Raw genomic sequence first — 17,730 nt, forward strand, 5'->3', positions numbered from 1 at the left:
CACTACCTACGTGGAGCTCTGGGGAATGGAGTTCTGGGGCAGGTCCGACATGCAGGCAGGCAGCTGATTCTTCCTGGTGGTGGTCCTTCATGTTGTTTGCCGGCTGCCGGGAGAGTGAGGAGTTGGCGGCGCATCCGGATTGCGAGCAGCCCTGCCACCGGTCCTGGTCCCACTAAACTGTCTGGCAATAATGAAGCCAGACACCGCTTTCACCTGTTCTCTTTCACATATTTATGAGTTCCCTGATTCCCGCTTCACAATAAAAACATGATATAATATGATAACTTTATCATTTGTGTTTAAGATAGATATGATTATCTTTGTTCTGGATCTAATGTCAATATAAATTTATATTTACTAGTACTTTAGATCCAGGACAAAATAAAACCTAATATCGTTTGGCGTTGTAATTTAAGTTGGACAGTAGTAAAAAGAGTTGGCGTTGAAGGTTGTGTAAAGCCCTGGCATTACATTGTTTGTTTTAGACTTTTAATCAGTCAGAAAGGGAATAAAAGGTAACTAGTGCATTAACTTTCTTTTCTCCCTTACCAGATGTTCGATTACTGCTCAACAATGACAACCTTCTCAGGGAAGGAGCAGCCCAGTGAGTACATTAGATGTGAATAATGAAATGTGCATAACTTCCCTACAGCTTCCACTCCTCAAACTAGGAGAATGGATTATGTTTGTTAGCCAGATACTAGAACAGGCATTAAATTTTCATTCTTAGGTGGATATTCCTGAGGCGTTAGTATCTGCTACTCACCTTCCCAAGTTTGCGCTCAAGGCGAATCGGGTACAATATATACAGTAGTTATGTCCCCTAAAGCGCCTACTCTACAAATGTGAACCAGGAGAATGGTTTCCTGGTTCTAATTATGTTTATCATTTTGCTTACACAGTGCATTTGCCCAGTACAACATGGATCAATTCACGCCAGCTAAAATTGAGGGGTACGAGGATCAGGTAAGATGGTGCCCTTTGAGATATGGTGATGCCATGGGGAGAAAAAGACCATAACCAATGTGGTGCTTAGTTGATGCTCTGTAGAACTTTTCATATATACAGGGCCAAAATGGAGCTGCTTGTGAGCTGCATGTTTTAAAGCCTGTGCTGATAAGTCACCCCCACCCCTTCTCCAAAGTTTGAGACATTCTTCAAGAAACCAGTGGGCTATATTTTTTGCCAATAGAACTTGGCATTCATTGTTATGCCATGAATAGTTCTGTATTTGTAATAAAGGAATGTGAATGTAGCTAGGTTTAGATGTATTCTGAAACTAAAGGGTTTTAGACAAAGGATCACTTAGAGGTCATGGACCTGATGGGCCGCCGCGGGAGCAGACTGCTGGCCAACTTCTTATGTTCTTATGTCTAGTTTGCCCCTTCTGCAGAGTGAATGGTGCGCTTGCCATACAACATTGTGAGTGCTGACACCCTTAAAGTACTCATACCTGCTCCCTTTTCTCCATGCTCTCTGCATTGAGTATCACCTCTAAGTCCACCACACACATACTTACTAGTAATTAATCACAGAAGTGTTAAGAGACAAGAATGAAAAGAAAATAGTGGGGGAAGCGGCTCCTGGGAGGAGTGGCCTAGTGGTTAGAGCTGCTGTCTCAAGCACCCTGAGGTTGTGAGTTCAATCCCAGCCCTGCTCCCTGTGACTCTGGGCAGGTCACCTAACCCCCATTACCACAGCTGTCACAGTTAGATTGTGAGTCTGCCAGGACAGATTGCGAAAATACTTGAGTGTCTGATTATTATTCAACGTACTGTATTGTAAACTGCTTTGGGTGAATCGTAACTTGTTAACTATATATTATGTATGTTTAACCCGTAACCTGTTCTAAGCTCTTTGGGGAAAGCGGGATAGAAAACAAAGAAATAAAATGAAAAACCAGTTAAATCCCAATAGATAAATGTCTACTTAAATGTGTTGTTTCTGAGACAGGCTGTATTTTTATTCTCTTTTTAAGGTGTTAATTACAGAACATGGGGATTTAGGTAATGGCAGATTTTTAGACCCCAGGAACAGACTGTCCTTCAGGTTTGATCACTTACGGAGGGAAGCCAGTGACCCGCAGCCTGATGAAGTGGAACCTGGTTTAAAGTCTTGGAGAGATTCCTGTGACAACTTGCTGAGGGCTTACGTGAAAGATCATTACACCAATGGCGTCTGCACTGTTAAGTATTGCTTTTAAAGAATGAATGTGTGCAAGCCAGTGTAGGTAGAGTTTGGTAGGAGAAAGTGTTTCTTCTGCTTTACATGGGCTCTGCAGTCTTTAGACAACCAGCATCCTCCTGCCATAAAAATAGCTTGTTTTAGCAACATACAAAGTTAAGATGGATTAAAAAAAAAAAATATGGTTATACCAGTGTCTCACAAACTTTATCAAGCCATGGCACACTAAATGTAGTGGCCACAGCTCGAGGCATCCGGAAGAGCGTGGACGTCGACGTGATGATGTCATGTTCATGCGTGATGTCATCACGTCGACATCCGTGCATGTGCAAAGGCCCTCCAGATGGGCCTTGAGTCTCCAGTGGGGGGTGCCGGAAGAGATGGCACATTGAGAGGTGCTGGTACCGACTGATTGCCGCAAGAAGCACGTCCTTTAGACCAGTGTTTCTCAACTTGGTCTTGGAGAACCCCCCTTGCCAGTCAGGTTTTCAGGATATCCACAACGGAGGCAGTGTATGCAAATCAAGTTTATGCATATTCATTGAAAACCTGTCTGGCAAGGGGGTACTCCAGGACCAAGTTGAGAAACACTGCTTTAGACAGTTGGCCTGCACCGGCGTCTCGCGGCACACAGTTTGCAATAAACTGGTTTATACAGTGGAGAATTTTCTTGGATCTTTCACAGCACCTCCACGATTGTAATCTTTCCTACTTCTACTTCCTCATACCACATCCAGATTACTGCGGTCGAATGACCAACACTTATTAGTCATTCCCTCTCTCAAAATTATCAATACACGGCGGCAATCCATTTTTTCCGTTACAGCTCCACAAACATGGAATTCCCTTCCAATTTACTTAAGAGAGGAAAAAAACTTGGAAAGATTTAAGAGCAAACTTAAGGGTTTTCTTTTTAAAGATGCATTCAATTAATAAATGAATTGCTTATACTCTTTTGTACTCTTTTATCCTCAAAAATGTTTTGGTTTTTCTTTCCCTTCCCTATCGTATTTAACCTTAATTGTTTTTCTTTATAATCGGATTGTATTTCTTTCTATCCTCTCCTCATGTTTTAATATGTTTGTATAAGTTGGTTTTTTATCGTGTTTAGTAGATTTAGTCTTTTTGTTAGCTGTGTCTGTTTCCCCTAACTCTGTAATTTTAACTATTTTTACATCGCCTAGAATTTAGAATAGGCGATTAATCAAATTTAATAATAAACTTGAAACTTAAAACTTGATAAACTTCTTATCAAAGACGTAGAGAGAGCCTTATTTTTGATAATTTAAGGTTAACAATTTAAGTGCATTCTTTTACATACTGCTAAGTGCTTCACTCTTGGAAAGTATAAAACCCTAAAATCTAGCGTGGTAAGTGTGTTCCTAGTACTGAATCTTTGCACCAGCCAGGTGCAAAATGATTATCTGAGGTGAAGTGCAGCGCTTCATATCAGAATACCCAAGGTCTCTGGTAGTAGCTCAGTTGGGTTCCCAGACCTCCTGTGACTTTGCTGATACAGTACCCTATGGTCCCAGTAGATACTCTCAGCTTCTAAATGTTGAGAGGTAAGAGTGAGGCTCACTTGCTGCTGCCTTCCAACATGTACAAGTGGTTGGAGAATCACTTGGACCACTGTACTATTGTGGGGTCAGAGGTGGGATCCACAGAACAACCAGGGACTTTTTTTTTGTGGCAATAGGAGGAAATTGGTGTGTGTTTTGAGGTGGGGTTCGGAGTCAACAGGCCGCTGTTTCTTTAATCGCTCTCATCCTTTCAGTGCATGAGCCAGACCCAACCAACATGCTAAAACGATTACAAACAGTCCAAAATACAGCGCTTAGACTGATTTACTCGCTGAAAAAATATGACCACATCACCACCGCTTTCCAAGACTCACACTGGCTCCCAGTACAAGCACGCATACAATACAAATTCTACTGCACCCTATTCAAAGCCCTAAATGGAAACGGACCAAGCTATCTGAGCAACTACCTAATCAGGAAAAACTCATGCACATTTCACCCCCCCCCCCCAAATCAAAGGTATACAAAGCAAAAAAATATACGACGGACTATTAGCCACCAACGCAACGAAACTAGACCACCACCTTTCCAATCTGCTGTCTTGACGCCCAACTACAAAACATTCAAGAAAGAACTTAAAACTTTTCTATTCAAGAAATTTGTCAAATGACCTAACTAAACCTGATCGACCCTCCACAGATCCCGACGCATACTACATCTATTAACCATGTATTCTCCCTGGGAATGCCCAGGCCAACTCTTGTTGTAAACCGCCTAGAACTGAAAGGTATTGGCGGGATAGAAGACACCAATGTAATGTTTTAACTCTCTGCAGCAAATGTTGGTTTTTCTGACTAGGTCAGTAGCTAAATAAAACTGCATCAGGACTGTTTAAACTCCCCAATACAATTTTTTTTTTTTTTTTTTTTTTAGCCGAACTATGTGTTTTTTCCCTTCCATTTCTTTTCCCTACCATCACTTTCCTGTATGTCCAGTTAAAGTCTAAATGTTCACAATCTCCTTTTTTTTTTTCTTCTTAATTATTTTATATATTGTATTAACTTTATTTTTCATCTTATTTTAACTTGTAAACCAGCTAGATACTTGTTGATAGTCGGTATAGTAAAATTTAATAAACTTGAAACTTAGCACAGGGTTCTAATGCAACACTTCCTACTTGGTGCTAAAACTAAGCTAGGCTTACAGACAAATTCATTCATGCAGAATATAAAATATTATTGAACCTATTAGATGGACATTGTGTGTAATAATGTGTGGTAAGGATGAGTCCGTTTTGTCTTTGATAATTTTCCTTTCTTTGTGGGGAAAACAGGTTTATGGCAAAACTATAGACGGACAGCAAACAATAATTGCCTGTATCGAGAGCCACCAGTTTCAGCCAAAAAATTTTTGGTAAGGATACTCAAGAATTCTGTTTGAGTATAAAGGAAGGGGGGGTTTGGGTTTTGATATACCACTTGGACAAGGTATATTAAGGGCTTCTTTTACTGCATGGTACGCTTCTAGAATAACGCCAGCTCAATGCTGGCGTTAAGGTCTAGCGCACGCTAAGGTCCTAACGCACCTTAGTAAAAGGAGCCCTAAGTGGTTCATAGTCAGGTACTCAAGCATTTTCCCTGTCTGTCCTGTTGGGCTCATAGTCTATCTAATGTACCTGGGGCAGTGACTACTTACCCAGGGTTTGAACCCACAACGTCAGGTTGCTGAGGCTGTAGCTCTAACAACTACGCCACCTGCCACTCTCTCCTCGGAGTAGCCTCCTTCATTGCTGGCACAAGTTTGCTGTGGGTTAGTTTTGGGTTTTTAAAAATGTTTTTAATGGGGACAGATATTGTGTGTGACACGTATAACATCCTTGCCCATTTAAAAAAAAACCTGCAATTCAGCACTTTTGTTTTTTTATTGTGCTACCGGCACCTCCAGACCTGTCGGAGATTTCAGAACATTAAAAAAAAAAAAACGGCGCTTCATTTTGTGCATCTTGTGGGCATAATCGGAGTGCTCATTTTAATATCGATGCGCTTGTAATTTATTTACATATGATGATCGGAGTGCTCATTTTAATATCGATGCGCTTGTAATTTATTTACATATGATGATCGGAGTGCTCATTTTAATATCGATGCGCTTGTAATTTATTTACATATGATGATCGGAGTGCTCATTTTAATATCGATGCGCTTGTAATTTATTTACATATGATGATCGGAGTGCTCATTTTAATATCGATGCGCTTGTAATTTATTTACATATGATGATCGGAGTGCTCATTTTAATATCGATGCGCTTGTAATTTATTTACATATGATGATCGGAGTGCTCATTTTAATATCGATGCGCTTGTAATTTATTTACATATGATGATCGGAGTGCTCATTTTAATATCGATGCGCTTGTAATTTATTTACATATGATGATCGGAGTGCTCATTTTAATATCGATGCGCTTGTAATTTATTTACATATGATGATCGGAGTGCTCATTTTAATATCGATGCGCTTGTAATTTATTTACATATGATGATCGGAGTGCTCATTTTAATATCGATGAGCTTGTAATTTATTTACATATGATGATCGGAGTGCTCATTTTAATATCGATGAGCTTGTAATTTATTTACATATGATGATCGGAGTGCTCATTTTAATATCGATGAGCTTGTAATTTATTTACATATGATGATCGGAGTGCTCATTTTAATATCGATGAGCTTGTAATTTATTTACATATGATGATCGGAGTGCTCATTTTAATATCGATGAGCTTGTAATTTATTTACATATGATGATCAGAGGCTGCTACAAACCATGTAAAAAGACCTCGATAGATGCAATATTTTGTCATGAAGCCTGATAAAACTGGTTTAGCAATGATTGCTAAAGGCACGGTGAGTTTTGTGCTTCCGGCCCTTAGTTCTGATTTCTTAGAGCATTCCATGAAAAAATCCAAGGTAAGTCCCCTGTGTGCAGTGAGAGAAACTCCACTGGATAACCCTACTGAATAAACATGAAATTAGCTGTCTTTACATAGTAGTGAAGGGACGGTTGAAACAAATTGTTTTCATACATCCAGTCTAAAACATATCTAAGTTTTCGGTAGGTATTTCCCCCAGCAAGTTGCATATTTTATAGAGAGAAGCATGCTATTCTTCTGTTCTGATCGTGTATCGTTGTCAGACCACTTAATACAAAATCTCTCACCTGGTTCTTTCCTTTTCTGCTATTGGAAAGTCTTTGCTAAGATTGGATTTTATGATTTGAACTGTGTTTAGGAATGGCCGTTGGAGATCAGAGTGGAAGTTTACTGTCTCGCAGCCTACAGCTCAGCTGATTGGGGTGCTCAAGATTCAGGTTGGTAATGTCATCTCATATTCTTAATATATTGCCCATCAATCAATATCTAAAGCGGTTTACAGTCCTAAAAACCTGCTTTAACAATATTAACAAGCGGCATATAAATGACAGAACAGTTATATAGATAACTGAGCAGGTTTACAAGCTCCTTTTGGATATTGGATCCCAAGTCTATTGGCGGTTAACACGATGAGAACTGTCTGTAAGTGGAGGGGCTATGGGATTTTGGGAACCTAAGATAATGAAATATTTAGTTACAGGAATGAGAAGGCGATGGTGCTTATAAGTGGTATTAGATTTCTCGAAATTGTAGAGGGTGGTGGGTAAGGTTGGGATCCCTTTGTTGTCGATGATTGATACACATGCAGAAGTTTGAATTGTGGGAGTCGGAGGGACTAATTGTAATGGGTCTGTCGCTGGTTGATATGTGGTGGTTATAGTTTGCTTGGTGTGGCTATTCCTATGATGGAAAGTGGATTGGGTGGTCCTATGAGAGTCTGGTACACAACTTGACTATTCAAGTATTAGAAGTGTTACAAGTGTAAATCACTTAGATCATGCTAGAAAGAATTTAAGTCAGGTGTGTGTAAAGCTCTGTGACAGCATGTCGGCTCTTAAAAGAAGTATATGAGACTTCAAGCAGTGGGAAGGAGGAAGAGAAAAACAGTTGTCCAGTTTTCAAAGCTGCTTCTGTTTTAGCTGCCACGACACCATTATGAATCGCAGAAAAATTAGGGTGCTACAGGACTGTTGTTTATCAGACCCGTAATCAGGTATCGCAGAGATACAGATGAGTATTTGGAGCAAGAGCAGTGCCAAAAAAGGAAATATGTTTAATAATCTAACTAATACTAGTGCTTTACCAATAACTAACATCCTTTTCCCCTCCACTATTTAATTCCCATAGAACAAAGGTTGGTTGAGCCTATCCAAAGATTACTGGTTGCAGATATAGATCTTTTGGGGATAGGACTCTTGCATTTCAAGCAAGTAAGCAGAAGTCCTGGTTGGGCAGTCATATTAGTGGAGCCATGCTGTCTTATGGCACACTTCGAAAAGAAATTAAGGCTGAACTGTTTGATAAATTCATTTCTTAATTGAAGCCTTAGGGATAACAAAAATTTTACATTGTGTATACATAGGAAACATGTTGTATTTTTAACTATTTGTACTTCGCTGATTGTCCAGCTCTCTTCTGTGCAAACCACCTAGAAATCGTTTGATTGTGGCGGTATAGAAGAATAAATTGATGTTATGTTATGTAAGAACATAAGAATTGCCGCTGCTGGGTCAGACCAGTGGTCCATCATGCCCATCAGTCCACTAGCGCTCAGGGAGTCCTCGTATGTCTTTTCTGTTCATCATGTAAAAATCATGCCATTCCATTCCTGAACGTGTGGGTAGTCAATCCCTTCTCGTGAGAATTCTTTTGCTCCACCACCTATCCTGGGCTGTCCTCCAATTCCTCAGTTGTTCAAGCAAGATGATGGGAGCCAGTCTTTTTTGCTCGTGTTTATTTTTGAATTACAGGCAGTCCCTGGTTTAAGAATGCCCGATTTTAACGTCAAATTCGTACTTACGAACCGGGGTCCTGCCTCTCCCTGTGCCAACACGACCCTCCTCCTCCCTTCCGTGTCCCAATGCGTCCCTAGTCGTCTTTCCCTCCATTCTACGTACCAAATTTGTGCCTCCCATGGAGGTTTACCTCCTCTATCCGGCTCTCTCCTCCTAGTCACACTTCTCTTCACAAAGCTGCAGGCACTGGTTCCTGCACATGGCTTGCGGCTTTACAAAGAGAAGTGTGACTGGGAGGAGGGAGCCGGCCAGAGGAGGTAAACCCCCCCGTGTGCCCCGTGGGCACAAATTTGGGATCCAGAACAAAAGGAAAGACGACGAGGGGCACATTGGAACACAGAAGGGAGAAGGAGGGTTACGTTTGGACAGGAAGGGAGGGAGAAGTGGATCATGTAGCTGATGCTCTGTATGACCTTTCAAGGTCGTGAGCAAAATGTCTGCTTATTCCATTTCCATCCACAGGTTGTTATGGATCAGCAATGGGTGGGGGATTCTTCCTCTAAGATGACCTTAAGTAAATTACCATTTAAGAGACATTTTACTCTTTGGGAAAGGTCTGGATGATTTTATGGCCAGCGTACAGGATTGCAAGCCAAAGTCTTTACTGGACAACCCAGAAGGATGGGAGGTGAAGCGAAGGCATGCTAATGAAGCTCCCTTCAAGGATTCTCATGTGAAGGGATTGACTACCCACACGTTCAGGAATGGAGTGTCTGTCTACTAGAAAGCAGATTATCAAGGTAAGAACCTAATCTTTCCATTCCCTGAGGGCAGAATTACTACTATTTTTAAATAAGATATTGAGCAATTTTATATTGCACAAACACAACTTCAGAACAAAGCAAATTAATGGCATTGAAAGAAACGGGGCAGGATTTTAATACGCTAAATCTGTTGGTCTCTTGAACGTTAGATTATTTCCCTTGCTGTAACTTTGCAGTCAAGTAAGGCTTAAGTAAAATTTGAACTGCAAGAATTCCTGAAACCATTTTGTCATGTAAGTTAACAATTGATCTTAAGGTCTTCTGACAAATTTTGTTCTAGGTTCATTACTATGAGGATGGTAATGTCCAACTGGTTAGCCACAAAGACGTTCAGGAGTCCATAACAATTTCTGTGAGTATAAACATACAGGTTCCTGTGCTATCTGGTATAAAGTGCTGAAATTGACATGTTTTAAACAGTTCTTATGCACTCAGGTTAACCTACCTACATCTATATAAACAGTCTCCTAAAATCCAAAGTAGCATTTTAAAATTACAGATAAAGCCAAGTGGGCTGAGTGTCTTTAATTTGTTTCTGTTTTGCATATACATGTTAATTCCAAAACTTCACATTCAAACTCTTGACAGAATATCAATTTCTATTGGTATTGCCATGGGATATCAGACTGCCTCTAGAACCTTCTAATTCCTCAGGGGATCAATTCCTCATGCATCCCAATCTGGCATACCTATTTTGGTTAACTTTTTAAATTCTCTTTTTTATGTATATCTTTCTTTTGTTGTTTTTATACTTTTTATATTTTTTCAATTTCTTAATTTCTTAATTTCATAATTTATCCATCGTATAGCCCGTTACATTAATGGGTGCTAGAATATATGTGTGTGTGTCTGTCTTTATTTCTTTCTCTCTCTCTCAGCCACTTTCTGTCTTTCTTTTTCCTTGGCTGTCCACCACCACCCCTTGACTGCTCCCCCTGACCATTCTCCCTTCCTTTTACCTCCCCTGTGTCCACCACCACCCCTTCACTGCTCCCCTTATCCAGCAGCAGTTCTTCTCCCTTTGTTTTTCCTCCCCCCTGTCCATCATCACCTCTTTCCTGCTCCCCCTGTCCAGCAATAGGCCCCCCTTCCTTTTTCTTCCCCCCTGTCGATCAGCACCTCTTCCCCTGTCCAGCAGCACCTCTTTCCTGTTCCCCCTGTCCAGCATTAGGCCTCCCTTCCTTTTTCTTCTCCCTGTCCATCAGCACCTCTTTCCTGCTCCCCCTGTCCAGCAGTAGGCCTCCCTTCCTTTTTCTTCCCCCCCCACCCCCAGGTCCATCAGCACCCCTTTCCTGCTCTCCCTGTCCAGCAGTACGCCTCCCTTCCTTTTCCTGCCCCCCCTGTCCATCAGCACCTCTTCCCCTATCCAGCAACACCCATTACCTCCTTTCGCGTCTGCCCTCCGCCGACAGCCGCCTCAAGCCGCCACGGCCTGCAGGTGCCGACAGCCGCCTCGCCTCGAAGCCCTCCTCCCGGCAGCTGCTGCCAGCACCGCTCTGCGAAGCCCTCCTCCTGTCAGCCGCCACTTCACACCGCCTTTCATGCGCCTTAGCACGCATGCGCACTCTGCCAACCACAGCCCGACAGATCAGGGAACATGGGGTAAGAGTGCGCATGCACGCTTAGCATTTTATTATATAGGATTATGAAATTAAATGGATAAATTATTTAAATTAATAAATTATTAAGAAATCAAAAAAAGATAAAAAGTATAAAAACAACAAAAGAAAGATATACATAAAAAAGAGAATTAAAAAAGATAACCAAAATAGGTATGCCAGATTGGGATGTGAAGTTTTGGAATTAATTGGATATAATAGAAATTTAAGTTTGACAAGATGGTTCAGTTGCATATACCTGGACAGCAGATCTGGTTTGTAAAGGGCTTGCAGGAGTTGTTCTGGGGATCATTGGTCCTGACCTTACCTATGCTGAAATGTCACTTCTAAACAATATAAGAAAGAGATCCTCCCATCTAAAATCAAACAGATTGCATCTGTCATTTCTATTCTGTACCTTCTATAATGATGAGGTACAATATGTATATAATGCAAACCCTAAACCAAAAGTAACCTTACATGTCAGTCTCATAAGCTGTTTTGGGTGTTCTATGAAAAATACTTTTTCCCTACTGGGATAGAAACTGGTTTCACTTATGTTTTGCTGGCTAAAGCAAGCTGTCTATTTCTGAAAAACCAACTGCTAGGCACAGATAAAACTGTGCTTCCCACACCATCAGACAACTTTTTGTCCCACAGATGAGGTTGATGGACAAAGACTAAAAGGGTGAAACCACAGAGCAAAGCTCCCTGGAGATGCCTTGTACGAGCGAAGAAAATTTGGGACATTAGAGGGCAGTCTCTGCACAGTCTTTCAGGTGCCTCTGACACCGTGAATCCACAATACATCTGAATACACAATGCACTGAAACTGGTCTAGAGAGACGGCCATGGGGGGAGTGGCCAAGATGGCGATGTGAGAAAGCCGCAAAAGGGTCAGGCGTTTTGCAGTCTAATTTACTTTTTCCTATTACCACTTAAGCCATATACAAAGAGAGAAGGGGGTGATTAAGAATGTATTCATGCTGGCCCTTTCGTTGACCCCCGTGCAGCAAACCGTTGACCGCTTTTTTGCGGTTTTGCCTTTGGTCTCACCCGGAGAAGTTGACCCTGCTCAGAGGAGAGGCGCTGGAGAGCCATCTCCTCTTTGGGGCTAGAAATATCTCTCTCGCCTCCGGCACGCATAAGTCCTCCGTATCCAGCAACTGCCGGGGCCCTGGAGAAGGAGGCACGCAATCCCGGAAGTGGAGACACAGGGTCTCCCAGTGAGGGCAGAGGGACTGAGGAATCGGAACAAGGGACTGGGACTACAACCTTTCCTGATGGAGGTTTCTTTGAGTAATATCTGGCAACTTCGTCAATGTTTGAAGAGTATGTTATCGATATCAACTGAGGAGGTAACCTATAACTCTTAAATTAGATAATCTAACTAAGACTTGAATCGGTAAAAAAGATTTCACTGACTGCGTTAAGCAAACACAGGAAGATATTCAGCATTTACAACAATTTAAGGTAGCAATGATAAAAGATAATGCTTTAATACATAGAAAATTGGAACAAATGGAAAACTTTGACGACTAAACCTTCGATGTTTGAATTTTCCATCAACCCCAGGAATACTGTCTATAGATCTTTCCAAACGGTATTTGACTGAGAATTTAAAGATTTCCTCCAGTAAATAAAATCAATTACCTGCCAAGTAAAAAAAATTCCTCAAAGCGATCCTGAAAAGGCAAATGGGAGAAGGTAGACAGATAGTTTGAGAATGTTTCTGCGCTTTTGGAACAAATTATAACTGAAACTACTGAGAGAACTACGCATTTGTATTTGAGCAGGTCTGGAATATGGTTTTAAGATTGCATTTCAAAAAGTCTCAATGTTTGTTTGGAGGTCAAAGAATTTGGGTTTATCCCGATGTTTCAAGATCCACACAAGAACGAAGAAAAAAGTTTCTTTCGTTAAGACAAGAAACCATTAAACTGAGAGCTACCTTCCTTCTGGCTTATCCTTGTAAATGCTTGGTCTGGTATTTGGGAACCAAAAATACTTTCTTTTCTCCAGACCATTTGAAGGAATTTCTGGAAGTTACAAAGATCATCAAAGAATGACTTTAGGATGTAGAAATTAACAAAATGATTCACATTATTGCCTTTTCTCTGTGATGTCTGAATGTTTGCAAGTTATGTTTTGTCCACTCCCTCTTAATTGCGGTCTAAGGAAAGGCTAAAGATATTTTTTTTCTTTTTCATTAGCTATATTTTCCTTAAATGTATTGGTCCGTTTCATGTACCAAGATTGTCTCTTGTGAATTGTATTTGAAAACTCAATAAATAATAAAAAAATAATGATGCACTAAAAAATGGTTCTAACTTGATATAAACTAGACTTAGCGAAATGTTACTCTTAACTGGTTAATACGTTATTCTCCAACTAGCTTGAATGTTATTAAAACATTTTTATTTTTCTCCTCCCCTTTTTTTCTTTCAGAATGACGTTCAGACTGCCAAGGAATTTATTAAAATCATTGAGAATGCAGAAAACCAATACCAGGTGGGGTTTGAAATCATTTTTCCATACTTGGCGTTTAGAATTGGCTTTGGAATAGGCATAAAACACTCCTGTGATGCTTGAGAAAGTGTCCGATATATTTACCCACTCTGGTATTTTCCAGCAGGCACAGAGCCCAGGACGGAAACCATATATTGTGTTCAACAAAATTTTAGGTGTTTTATTATTTTTGGTTTTTTGACAGCTGGCAAGTGGCCAGTCTTGATGCCCCCAAACCTCTCCCAGCTCTGACCAGAGTACAAACTCAGATTGGGTGTCCCACTAGTACAGGGAGATACGAGGAGACTGATCCCAGTAACCTGATTCAGGGCAGCTGAGATATGCACTCAAACCTCACATCGACTCTTCTCCCGGCTGGCTTAGTCTCTTCACACCATCTCATGCACATACTTGAAGTTATCTTTTCCATCTCACACCACCAACTGTGTGAGACTGCCCAAATCCTTGGTACTCCTTTTCCTCTTTCCCCCTGCCAAAAAGATATCTTTGACCAATAGTGTCTTTGTTGTCAGGCAGTTTTTCCAAACATACCAAAGTGTCCTGCATCATTTGTCCAAGGCCCAATGTCGTCATAAATTGTTCTAGAGATAAGATTACAGGGCTCTGATGACCACCGGTCCATTCTGGATCCTTCGTATCTCACATTCCTCAGGCAATGGGGTCCCCTTGGCTAACAGACAAGCAGAAGTGAAAATGATTTTTAGCCTCACTAGGTCCAAGGCCTAAAAATGGTATCCAAGATGGTAGCAGGCATAGCCCTACAATAGATGAGGCTCAACAAGCATAAAGAACGGGGGGAGGAGAGGGTGTAATTGAAGGAAACATTTCTGTTCCAAAAGGATGGTGAATGCAAGCAGCAGCTCCCAGTGGAAGTAGTGAAGACAAGGCCAGTATCTGAAATCAAGAAAGCATAAGACAGAAATAGGATTGTTTTTATGGATGGGTAGACATGGTGAGGCTGTATAGCAGGGCTGGCCAAGTTCGGTCCTCGAGATCTACTGGCAGGCCAAGTTTTCAGGATGTCGACAATGAATAAGCATGAGAGAGATTTGCCTTCACTGTCTTCTTGGTATGCAAATCTCTCTCATGCATATTCATTGCAGATATCCTGAAAACCTGGCCTGCCAGCAGATCTCGAGGACCGGACTTGCTGTATGGTATCTCTACCATCAGGTTCTGAGTATTTTGATTTCCTTTTGCTTAAGGGTTAATGCATATGATATATAACCAAAGCAGTGTACATATTGCATACTCTGTGAGCCCTCTAGGTATGAGGAAGTGCAAAGGTTTTGTTGTTGTTTTTGCTGTTGCACCTGGAGGGTTAAGTGACTTGCCCAAGGTCACAAGGAGATACAGTTGAACTTAAACCTTCTACTACTATTTATCACTTCTATCGTGCTGAAAGATGTCCACAGCGCAGTACATTGAAACATGCAATAAATGGCCCCTACTCCATGAGTATTACTTGACAACAAAAATTGTCATGCTGCTTCTCAGTAGTAAGGGTAGGTATTTAGTATGAGAACATAAGAATATGCCTTCTCGGCTACTACTTTTGAGAACCAAAATGGCCTTCTTTTCCTCTTGCTTTTACTTATTTTTCTTACAAAATGATTTGTTGTCCTTACAATAGCTCCTTTCAGTTTTGCCCACTGCTTTCCTACTTCTTCCAGATGTTCCCATCCAGACAATTCCTTGACCTAATCTCCCATCTGAACACTTTTTTTTTTAAGTTTAGAACCTTAACTTTCGAATGAGCCCTCTCTACACCTGTCTTAATATTAAACCACACCATGCAGTGATCACTGGATGCCAAATAATCACCCATTATAACATCAGAAACACATAATTAACTTATTTATTCAATACTTGTTGGAATATTCATATCTTCTCTATCTCTACCTCTGTCTTTATATTTTTATCTTTACTTTTCATAAATTGTTTCCTTAGGTACTTTAGCTAGATTATGAGCCTTCGGGACAGTAAGGGAACTTCCAAGTACCTATCTTTATTTATTTTATTTATTGTATCTTTAATGTATCTTTTTTTGTAAACCGCTTTGAACCTCACGGTATAGCGGTATATAAGAATTAAATTAAATAAGAATAGCCTTACTGGGTCAGACCAGTGGTCCATCTAACCATCTTCACGGAGGCCAAGCCAAGTCGCAAGTACCTGGCAAAAATCCAAATAATAGCAGCACTCTGTCTCAAATTTACTAATAGATATGTTTTCATATTATTCCAGGATGGTGGTGTTCCTGACATTTAAGGCCAATAATTCTCATCTTCATCTGTTTAGTATAAACTATACATATTGATCATAGAACTTTTTTAACATAAAAATTTAGGACAAATAGAAATTTCAGCAAAGAGTGAGGTGTTGGTTTTTTTTTTTGGTTTTTTTTTACATGATTGCTCCATGTCTAATTTTTAAATAACTTTTTTCTTATTTTAATATCTCCCTCACAGACTGCAATCAGCGAGAATTATCAAACCATGTCGGATACAACATTCAAAGCCTTGCGTCGACAGTTGCCAGTTACGCGAACCAAGATAGACTGGAACAAGATTCTCAGCTATAAGATTGGCAAAGAAATGCAGAATGCTTAAAAATGGAAGCTTTTTTTTTTTTTTTTTTTTTTTAAAAGATTTATATATGAAAAAAAAAAAATACGGAAAATCCACAACAGACTTAATATATGGTCTGACATTTCTTATATGCTTTTTGTAGATAAAGTCTATAAGAAATGCCCTTTGTTAGGGTTTGCAATGCTATTGAACATTCTGACCTCAGGAGGCCCTGTGGGACTGTTTGCACCGTTTCATTCTGCGCTCTTATCATTTTAATCAGTTACTTTGAACGGTTAATTTTTATTCTAACAGTTGTCACTGCAGTAACGGGAAAATGTTAACGATGGATGGAAGCCCACTCTCCAAATGTAAACTGATGCACAGATCAAGAGCGTTCTCCCTCCCCCCCACGCCCCATCGGTAATTCATACTTCTTCCCTGCTTCCTTTCCATAACTAAAGTCTCTTCCCACATTTCTAAATCGCTGTAAATGCTCAAAGCTGCACAATTAGAGAAGAGCTGGTACATTCAGCAGACCACCAGTCCATATCTGGATGAACCGAGCTGTGATTTTATTTTTTATATTATGAATGGGAACTAGTGCAAAATGAAAAGGGTGAATTATGATATTTGCAAGAATTCTGTTTAACAAACTTTTTTTTAATCTGAAGACTTGAACAAATGTATGCGCTTCCAAATTGATTGTCCCTTATTTTTTTTCTGATTTCTACAAAAGGTCATAGACATCTCTTTGCTTTCCTCTCCTCGCTGAAACAGCCATGGAAAGTTATGATGCTAGTGAGAAATGGGTGTGTGCAAAGACAGGCTTTGCGGTGTGGTTTATGCTGAAAGAGCAAAGACATGTATAAAATCTTAATAAAAAAAATTTGCACAAATGGTGAAGAATATTTTTTGTATCTGTTCTGATGCATTCAGGGGCTGTGTTGGGCTTTTCAGGGTGTGTGTTTTAAATATTACTACACCATTATGGCTCACTTAAACATTACCTGATAAATTTGCTGTATCTGTTTTCCTGTCTGGAAAAAGCAAAATCAGTCTGTTTTCTTTTCACCTTATTGTATTGTTGATTGAGCAAATAGTGTTAGAGGTCTTTGAGTGAATAGCAGTTTGAAATGAAAACATAAGTCACACTCGCACACCCCTTGGCTTTTGTACAAATCTCTCTTAAAAAACCATAAAAGCTCTTTGGGATGCTAGCATTGACCTGGTATGATTTCTGTTATGTCTTCCTGTGACATTCCTTTGTGGTCAGATAGGTGGCCTTATGAACAAAATCCTCTGCTTGTAGCCTAGCTTGCATTGAGAGACACTAACCAGTGACTTAAGCATACCATGTGGTGAGTTGACATCATAATGCTCTTCTGGAATTCACCAGCTTATGCACCCTGATCTCTCGGTCTCTCTCTCTCCCTCTCCTCCAAACAGGAAATGTTCTAAACCCCAGCCTTTTGTTTTCTGCATATTTCATATGTTAGTATGGACAACTTTGTCGATGCCGGACGTCTTAATTTATTTCTCCCCGAAGGCCAACAGTCTCCCAAGATCTTAGGCAGTGGGTTGACCATGCTTATCAGGAATATAGATTAGTA

The 17,730-nt window shown here is 40.3% G+C and overlaps 1 protein-coding gene across 1 annotated transcript in view; it reads left to right on the top strand.

Moving 5' to 3' along the window:
* Window positions 1-17,023, top strand: part of CAPZA1 (capping actin protein of muscle Z-line subunit alpha 1) — a 28,870-nt gene extending 11,847 nt beyond the window's left edge. Inside the window, exons 3-10 of the mRNA XM_033917539.1 lie at window positions 553-604; window positions 903-966; window positions 1,979-2,185; window positions 5,041-5,120; window positions 7,000-7,078; window positions 9,701-9,772; window positions 13,467-13,529; window positions 16,019-17,023. Of these exons, the coding sequence (XP_033773430.1) occupies window positions 553-604; window positions 903-966; window positions 1,979-2,185; window positions 5,041-5,120; window positions 7,000-7,078; window positions 9,701-9,772; window positions 13,467-13,529; window positions 16,019-16,159 (758 nt within the window). The 3' untranslated portion in view covers window positions 16,160-17,023. The remainder of the gene's footprint in view (window positions 1-552; window positions 605-902; window positions 967-1,978; window positions 2,186-5,040; window positions 5,121-6,999; window positions 7,079-9,700; window positions 9,773-13,466; window positions 13,530-16,018) is intronic.
* The last annotated feature ends 707 nt before the right edge of the window (window positions 17,024-17,730 follow it).

Source organism: Geotrypetes seraphini, chromosome 13, assembly GCF_902459505.1.
Source record: "Geotrypetes seraphini chromosome 13, aGeoSer1.1, whole genome shotgun sequence".
NCBI classification, from domain to species: Eukaryota; Metazoa; Chordata; class Amphibia; order Gymnophiona; family Dermophiidae; genus Geotrypetes; species Geotrypetes seraphini.